At 35.9% G+C, this 9604-nt stretch overlaps 1 protein-coding gene across 2 annotated transcripts; it reads left to right on the forward strand.

Moving 5' to 3' along the window:
* Window positions 1-310: 310 nt before the first annotated feature.
* On the forward strand, window positions 311-9368 carry LOC145983736 (uncharacterized). Of its 2 annotated transcripts, XR_014441266.1 has the most exons (5): window positions 311-562; window positions 1514-1652; window positions 7053-7193; window positions 7951-9030; window positions 9078-9368. XR_014441266.1 is itself a non-coding variant. In XM_083116788.1 (4 exons), exons 1-4 carry the CDS (start codon window positions 438-440, stop codon window positions 8539-8541), a joined length of 996 nt encoding a protein of 331 aa, XP_082972914.1. In that variant the 5' UTR covers window positions 311-437; the 3' UTR covers window positions 8542-9368. The 2 variants fall into 2 exon arrangements, 1 of the variants encoding a protein (XP_082972914.1); XM_083116788.1 differs by having other exon boundaries at window positions 7951-9368.
* The last annotated feature ends 236 nt before the right edge of the window (window positions 9369-9604 follow it).

Here is a 9604-nt window from a genome sequence, read left to right on the forward strand (position 1 = left end):
GTGTTTTGCGGAGATGGAACAGGTAATAGGGAAAGAAAAAATATTCCTGACATTCGGGAAAATTCGGGGCGGAAGAAATGTCAGGATTGCCCGATATTTCGGCAACAATTTTCGGTTCTCGTCTCTTGGTTCCGACACATTTAGACATTGCGATATCAATGCCTGAGTGACGTTCCCAGAATTTTCGAAGGATAGGATTAAATCATTTTTAGGGGTTTTACTACCATCATACCACCTTAGGCGCGCCACTGATTGCTATACACTGTGCTAGTAGATAGAAACCACAGATTATATGTATATATATTTTTTTCTTTTTTCCTGTTGATCTGCTTCTGCTCGTCTGCTTTTGCTTTCCTACCGAGAAGAGTGAACTTCATCTGGCAAGTTACAATTTGTAAGTTTTGTTAAACAGAAATGACACTTTATTTCCCAATAAAATGAGTGAAGCAGTAAAGGAAAGTGAGGGGGTTTCTTTGAAAGTATGCTCTTCTTGGCCTGTAGTAAACTGTGAGAAGAACATTGTTAATGCTATATCCGTAAACACATCAGGTGTCTCAGTAAGGTAAGCGCAACTGTAAAATTTTGCACTGGAATTTTTCAATGCTTGCAACGGCTGATTAACTCTCCTAATTCATTTACCACTCAAATTTAAATGGACGTTACGCACATTTCGTGCGAAACCTTCTCAAGCGTGTACAGGAAGAAATCGCTTTCATGCATTTTATGATTATCGTAGCCTAGTTGTGAAGGTTTCGATGTTAACAGTTGAACACACAAATTACTTTCTTGATACGGTAGTTAGTGTGTGCCATTTCTCATGATGTTTTTTTCCCCTTCGTTATCCAATGTTTTAACACAATGATGAATTTCTACCATTATGAATATTATTTGCCTTCATTGAAGATAACGGGAATGTTCCCCGATTTATTTGAAATTTTGTATACTTTCTACATGAGATCTCCTGAACACGAATCTGACATTATAATTTCCCGGTCACGTATGTAACTTGAAATACCAAAATTTCACGTAATGTTAGGTTAGGTTTGGCAAATATACTTCAAATAACACTAAGCTTACCTTCAAAGTCACCGGTCCTTCCTCTTCAAGTGACAAACACACTGTGTGGCAACACTGTAGACAGCGCAACTCATTGGCTACATTCCACAAATCATGGCTTCCTCACTTCTTTCCGGATAAATATCGCCATTATGAAAAGCAATATATTACACCTTACACACATAATATCCAAATTTCAAACAGTGACCGGGACATCATAACCTCTGATACTTCATCCGGAAAACTTACTTGGTTAGTACATTCTCTAGTAAATGAATCGGAGAACACTCCCATCAGCTTCAATTGCTCCTATTATTTTTAAGCATAAATAAAACTGTAAATTGTAGTCTATTCTTCAAAGTGAATTGAACACACATGAAGTACATATTTTTACTAATATCACTGTAAATACTTTGTATTGAATATATTGATGTGTATATATTATTTTTCAAAATAGTGGAGACACGTTGGATGAAGCAGTGAGTTTGGAAACATGTGTCCAACTTGTAAACAAAGCATCAGAGCCATGCGTACTGAGTGTAGAAGTGCTCAGCCCCAAAGAAGTTCACATCACAGCACTGTTTGTTGTGTCAGAGGCAAGTGTTTACATGTTAGATTACTTTCCATCTGTGCCTTCCCTTTGTGGTCAAACTATGCTGGAGTTGTTTTAGATGTAAAGTTCTCTGTGTAACCATAGGCATTAACATCAATATAAAATTCAGTACTGTATGCATTTGTTCTATGTGTTCTCATTTTTTCTTACCAGTTTATTATGGCAGTACGACCTGTTGCACCACTTTAAGTTTAATACACATCACTAGTGCCCAGATTTGTATGTAATTCCACATTATATTCCTCTCTAGATACATGCCTTGAACAGGAAAATGTTAACGAATTATACAGGGTGATTGGTAATTCGACCTATTCCTGGAAAGGGGTAATACTAGAGCACATTTGCAACAAATTTGACCCTATGCACCGGGGGTCGGAAATCAATGGGTTTCGAGTTATTGCAGTTCGTAGATTTTCATGACATATTCCGACTTGCGACCAAAAAACTACTACACCCTGGACACTTAATCGACACGTTGCTTACAGCTGACGAATGAGTGACTACTGGGGAAAAAATTCATGCTCAAAATTCCCATACCCACAGAAATAAACAGTCATTGGTGCACACGTCACGAAGAAATTACACCAGTGGATTCCCAACAAGGGTTGAGGGAGAGAATTGTGACAGCCACCCAATACATAAGAGACTGAGTGTCAATGCGAGTGACTGTGTCTGAAGTACCCTGCAGGCTGCGTGTTTGCATACGTAACCGGGGGAGGCAATTTTAACAGGATTTGTAGTTTTTGTAACAGTTAATTCTGACAACCTGGAATCATGTGAATGGTAAATAACATTATTATTTCACTCATTTTCGTTCCTTTATTTCTCGCAACTGACAACTTCTTTTCACTTTACAAAGAGGTCTACAACGTGCCTTCTCCGCTTTTTATTCAGATATTTCCCCCAACCCGTGTGCCAGTTGACAACATTTGTATATTTTTGGAGAGCTTATGAAACGAGGAAGTTTTTTCCGTAATTTTTACGCTAAGTGTGTTACAATTTTTTTGAGTAATCCTCTTCGATTTAAACGACAATTTCCAAATTTCTTCATGACGTGTGCACCAATGACTGTTTATTTCTGTGGGTATGGGAATTTTGAGCATGAATTTTTTCCCCAGTAGTCACTCATTCGTCAGCTGTTAGCAACGTGTCGATTAAGTGTCCAGGGTGTAGTAGTTTTTTTTACAATTAGTAGTTTTTTGGTTGCAAGTCGGAATATGTCACGAAAATCTACAAACTGCAATAACTCAAAACCCATTGATTTCCGACCCCTGGTGCATAGGGTCAAATTTGCTGCAAATGTACAGATGTATTACCCCTTTCCAGGAATAGGTCGAATTACCAATCACCCTGTATAAGTGACATGATTTTGCATAAGTTTTGTTACATATTTGCCAGGATATTACATATTTACTAATTTACTTTACATAAAACAACATATTTCTGTAATTTGTTTCCTATCTTGATTCTTTTTCCTATATTTTTGATTTCTGAAATATGATGAAGGAAATTTGTAGCTCATGTGATGCCACATTTTCCAATCATATGAGATGCATAGTTCTTACAGTCACCTAAAACTGACTGCCAAGTCAAAAGACAGACTGGAGACCAAAATAATTTGCGGGGGGGGGGGGGGGATCTGTAATTTATCGAAAGATGCTGGAGTCCCCCCTTCCATTTTCCAAACTTCTGGTTATTTTCATTTTGCTTTCAGGTTTAGGCAAAGCACCTAGAAACTTGGCATCAGTGGACAAGAGAGCTACTTTCCTGTACATAGCGAGTTACACAATATGTTCTCTTGTACAAAAAATATGAAAGTAGCTATTTTATTGTTCTTTCTGTAGACGGTCTTTTTAAAAATTTGTTTCGAAAGTTATGAGCTCTCTTACATATTTTACAATAATTTGCGATGTGAAAAGTAATTAATAGTTGACAAAATTGGTTTCTTAAATATGTACATGTTGCTGTGTTGTTGTTTTTTAGTTTATAAATTTGCAAATTTTAATTTGAACAACTTATGTCCTTAAAATTAAGTTAAATATGTTCAAATGAAATAAATATCTAGAAGAGTTCTTGAAATTGCTTGGATACTTGATTATTATTAATATTACATATTCTTTGATACTACATATTTAGCTACACATCCTTTTGATAATACATATTTTATCAATTACCTTTACATATTTTGTACTTTGATATTACATAAAAATCCGGGGTCTACACATCACCATAACATGTTGATGGAAAATAATATTGTACACTTGTTTTTAGTGGGTTTTTCCTACAACATTTCGTCCTGGTTTCCCAGAACTTTTTCAAGCTTACACCAAGATAACACACAACCTTACATGGCTAGTCACTCTACACTTCTTAGAAATGTATAATTTGTGTCCTTCTTTCCTCTTAGGAAAACTGGTAATTCCCCAGGTGTCACACCTGGCTGTTTCTTCCCCTTCCTTCCTCCTGATGGCACTCACCTTCCCTTTCTTTCTCCTTCAACTGATCTGGTAAGCTAAAATCTTCCACTTTTATGTTGAAAATTGAAGGTGGCTCTGGAAATTTGACCAATTTACTTCCCACGTGCTTTTTCATTAGTTCCACCCATTTCATTCCAATTTCTGCTTCGTGTTTTGTTGTGTTTATTTCCCTGCCACTTTTCTCTCTATTTCGTTTTCCCTCTTCTCATTCATTTGTACTTCCTTAATCCTGTGCCAACATGTCAACCTATGCTCACTCAATGCTGTTCTTGGATCTTCCTCTTTAATGTGTCTATGTTCTTTAATTCTCTCATTGATGCTTCTCCCTCTCTCTCCTATATATTTGCTTCTACATCCACCACATTCTACTTCATATACCCCTGCCATTGCCAATTCATCACTCTCCTTTATATTCATTAAACAATTTCTCGAAGCTCTTTGGTGGCTTGAAGGCTGCTATTAATCCATACTTTGCAAACATGTTTGTTATCTTTTTCTGAATGACACTCGCACACTTCTTCTCTTTTTGTGCATCCTTATCCTCCTCTTCTTTTTCCTTATTGTTTGCCTCGTTTTACATTTTCCTCTGCTGTTCTTATGATGTGAATTATTTCCCCTGCTTTGTATCCATTTGCCTGCGCTGCCTGCATTATCCACTTCATTTCTTTGTCGAAGCTTGCTTTGTTGTTGCCATGGAGGTTCGCTCAACACATTTTGAAATTATAGATAAGGGCAAATCCTGAGAAGTGATACCAAACAAAAAAAAAATAATAATAATTGTCAATATGCACATGTCATGTGTCAATTTAAAGCATGGCATCTCTACTTCAATAATATAGCAAAAAAAAAAAATTAAAACAAGAAATGGCAATACTATGGCCATATCTGTGAAAGCTTGTTTGACATTTTTAAATTGTCATATTAGATGCAGATCTGGCAACATGTTTTTTTCTGCAAGTGATGCAATCCAAAATGGCTGACTTGATCATCTAAGTTGGTAGGGACATAGGTGGTGTGTTTTTTATCAAAGGAATTGCAAAGCCTCAACTTTTACGGTAAATAAAATTCATTTTAGAATAACTAATTAGCATGTCACAACCGAACAAAAATTAACCTTTCAATTAGAATAAAACAGATTCTGTACTCAGTATTGTTTTTTATGTGTAATATAATCAAAAGTAATAGTGTCCATGTGTGCAAACATAATATATACAAAAATGCTATTTTGTCCAGTTGTTACTATTTAAAATTAGCGTTACGATTGTGACACACATACTGTTACAGTTGTGACACAGTTTACACTATAAAGAACATACACACAATGTACACATCGAAAGCAACAATATACGTATTTAGTAATATGAGGTCACCATTAAGGAATTTGAACAGGATGAACAAGAAAAAGTTCAATGTGAAGACATTAAGACTACTGATCAAGAAGTTATGACTACTGAAGAGTGTACTGAAAAATATGTATTTGTTGAATATAAATCCAAGTTAGTAGACAATAAGTCAGTACACTTAGTCATACCATTGTTTTATCTTGGGTATTGTAATCGCATGCAAGATGACAAAATTTGCATTCAGTATTTGAGGGGAAAGAAATGGTAAGTTGCCTTATTATGTTTTTCCTGCTAATGATGATTTTGACACTGATGTTGCGATAGAACAGATTAAATGCTATTTGCCTACCCCCACAGAAGTTCGGGAGAAATTGTATTTCAAAGATAACAAGTTTTTAAATTTAGTGGTTCCATAACATTGTAATCATAGCAGTATTGTAATTAGCTATTATATATAATTTTGGATATAATTAATATTAAATAATGTCAATTCATTGCTTTTTTTCTTGCTTGTTAGTGTCTCACTTGTGAGTTTACATAAATTGTAGGACAAATGCTGAATTTTTATTTATTTCAGTATAACATCACAACCGTAACACCCTGTCACAACTGTAACAATTTTTTTTTTTTCTAAGGGACCTACAGAGAAAAATTTATGAATTCAACTCTAAATAGTTAAACTGTATATCTGTTGTGTCATTTTCCATGTTGGTGTTTTTATTTAAGGGGCACAAAATGTGAAGTGATCAACAAGAGAAAAAAAAGTCACCAATCGCGTAACAACAACAAACTATTTTTTTTGTAATAAGTACAACGTTAAATGTGAACAAATGAATGTTCCATGTTGTACCTTTAGGTGAATGCTAAACACAATTTCTTTTTATTAATTTTCAGAAGACAAACTAGCTGTAACCACCCGATGAAGGTGTACTTTGTGCCACAAACATAACAAGGATTTCCTGTGCTCCCTTAATCTGTATGGGGGATACCTGAACAAAAAGATGCAAGACATACTTTTTGCAGTTGAAGCATTGTTTTGTCCTCTTTTCAAACATCTTTGGTACTAATGGTCTAAATATGCAATTGTAGGCACTATATTTCTCTACTGCAAACATACAACTGTCATCACAGGAACAAAATAGGCATACAGGGTAATATCCATATAAGAATATACAAATATAAAACCAGTTTTGCTCAGATATGAGTGAACACTTAATTTCTTTATATTAATTTCCTACATCTTTCTTTTCCATGCAGTACACCCTGGACTGCAATGTCGTAGGCTATCAAAGCTCTGGCATCTGGACCTGCTGCCATTATAATCTTCTGTAGGAATTTCCATGTGGGTTTGTGATTGTTCCTTCATCTTATCAACATTCACCTCATCTTTGCAAGGAGCCAAAAGTGGCAGAAAGCAAAGTAAAATAAATCAAATAATTAATCATTCGATGCATTTTATTTCCGTAAAACATGAATACAGTTTTCTTTCTTTATGTGCATTGCCTCTGTACCTTTCTCAGTCAATTTAGACATCCCATAGACTGATAAACACATTTGTTTCAGGCGAGAGTTCTAGAAGCATATGGAAAGCATGGAGAGTACGTGTGTACAGTCCAAGCTGACTTTGTGGATGAGTGGGAAGGTATGGCAGTGTACGCAGCCGAGGTTAAGTTGCCTACTTCATCCACGGAATGCTCTTTGAAGGTAATTCTTAGATAAATTATCCATCTCCATTAATATCATAAGTGGTGCCTAAGTGCGTATCACATCAGCACAAAAACCTAAATTTAGTTTGTGGGGTACTTATCAGCAAATTTGAAAAAAAAAAGTACCCTTGTGTGCTAGTCATGTCCATCTACCCATGCCAGGCTGTCAGTCTCTCTGACTACTCTTCAAGTACAAAGACAAAATTTGGTGGGCTGATAAACTTGTCAAATAGTAGCTAAAGGGATCGTAGATTATGGCAGTTGGCCTGTCTGTCTTGCTGTGAGAAGCAAGAACTGGTGTCATGTGACATGTCAATATCTCAGGAAATGCTCCATGTAGAACAAAAAACTTGGTGAATTTTAATACGTAGCCAAGAATCCAAAAGTATTTGAGTTGTAAATGCGAAATTTGGTCAACTGAAATATTTATAGAACACAATGGTAGATATTCAACATGCATTTAAGATAGATGTGTACTGTGCTGTCCACTGTCTTTTCAGTGTGTGGTGAAAGTCGATTTTGTGATTCACAAATATATTAATACAGTATTCTGTGTGTCTCATGAGTGAATATGTGGATATTTTTAAGTAAAGCTATTCAATGGTTTTGTTGCTGATGGAATCTGAGTAACTACTTAGCTCTAATCTCTAGATTATGTGTGTTGGAAAGGAAGGGGGGGGTGGTAATGTAATTCTACTGAAGAAAATGCATTATTTGGTGATACACTTTCTTATATCCTTTCTTTCGTTTTGTAGTTTGCAACATTGAAGTCCAAGGATGAGCTGTGGCTCTACGGGATATCAGCCTCAGTGGAGAGACTGCAGGAGGATTCTCAGAGCCACATTAACTTCAGGAACGTGAACAAGATCCTGAAGGAGTCCAGCCAACCATTGTCGGAAAAGGCAGAATCCTGCAAGAAGTTTATCCAGTTGTATGGATCGTTCCTCAACAGCTCCAAGGCTCAGCCCAAAATCCCCGATCCCCAAGTTGTTCTCAAGATGCTGGAAGCGGAGTGTTTCAACCAGTGCCAGCCATTGGAGAACGTTTCCAAGTGTTTGTCCAGTGTGTTCCCTTCGTTTGCAAGTGTTAACAGATCTTTCCAGGGCAAGAAACCAAAGGAGGTTGACCCAAGTGCCCAGCACAAAAGCATAGGCATTGAAACAGATTTATCAAATGATAGAGAATTCTCGGCAGAAAACAATTTCAAAGACTACATTGACAAACGTTTTAGAGAAACCGAAAATCACATTCTTGAAGTAGTTGAACAGAGATTGCAAGAATTTGAAAAAAGACAAAATGAAAAGTTGGATCTCATAATAGATTTACTTAGCAAAAGAACAGATTAATATTCCTACTGAAAAATATTATTTATTGTACTTTGCTTCTAGAAACCAGGTGGGACTGTAGTATTTCAGTTTTGTTGCTGGTGCTAATAATAGTGTATTCAAACAAATATTCCATGATCTATGTTGTGCAGTAAGTGTGCATGTTACAAATATATTCCTGTTTTCATCTGCAGCAATCAGTTTCTTTTTTGTTGCCATTAAGAGAATGTCAGTTTAACTGTTTCCAGCCATTTAACCCTCAAATGCCAGGCTGACAGGCACATATCTAGAAATACATTTGAGGGGTCCAGACAAGTGGCTCAATAGTAATATAATAGATACATAACAGCATGTATTCATTATCTAGCTAACTTGTGTAGTTACTAACTAACTAACTCTCTAGCCTTCTTAAACCCGAACGGTCATGGCTGCAGCAACACAGGCCTTCCATCTGTCCCTATCCTGAGCAAGATCTAAATACTCTTTTCCATCCCTACCGATTTCCATTAGGTCCATCTCAACGTTATCCCTCCATCTTTGTCTTGGCCTTCCTACAGGTCTCTTACCATCAGGTTATTTAATCATTCTAATAATATTTGGACATGATTACAAATTATGTAACCTTCTCCACTCACCTGTCTCCTCATCCCTTTTAGGTCCAAATATTTTCCTAAGGATCTTATTTTCACTCTCAATTTATGTTCCTCTTTCAATGTAAGAGACCAAGTTTCGCATCCATATAATATTACAGGCAAAATTACTGTTTTGTATATTTTAACTTTTAGTTTCTTAGATATTAAACAAGAAGACAAAAGTTTATGAATAGAAAAGTAACATGCATTTCCTGAATTAAGCCTGCTTTTTATTTCCTCTTTAATATAATTTTCATTTGTTAGTATTACTCCTAAGTACTTGAATTTGGAAACTGGTTCAAACGAGTTATCAATAATTATACTTTCATTATTACCTAACACTTGGTTTCGACCCGTAGGCATATATTTAGTTTTATCTTTGCTAACTTCCAAACGTATCCCTGAATTTCAATGGAAAAAACAAAAATCTGGAGTTTGCCCCCTCTTCTCCC

Source organism: Lepisma saccharinum, chromosome 1 (genome assembly GCF_977018435.1).
Source record: "Lepisma saccharinum chromosome 1, izLepSacc3.1, whole genome shotgun sequence".
Taxonomy (NCBI): Eukaryota; Metazoa; Arthropoda; class Insecta; order Zygentoma; family Lepismatidae; genus Lepisma; species Lepisma saccharinum.

Excerpts from the sequence above, each read along its gene's own strand:
- LOC145983736 (XM_083116788.1), top strand. The coding sequence starts at position 438 with ATGAGTGAAGCAGTAAAGGAAAGTGAGGGGGTTTCTTTGAAAGTATGC. Across the intron at positions 563-1,513 it reads ACATCAGGTGTCTCAGTAAG|TGGAGACACGTTGGATGAAG; the intron begins GTAAGCGCAACT and ends TTTTCAAAATAG. Across the intron at positions 7,194-7,950 it reads CCACGGAATGCTCTTTGAAG|TTTGCAACATTGAAGTCCAA; the intron begins GTAATTCTTAGA and ends TTCGTTTTGTAG.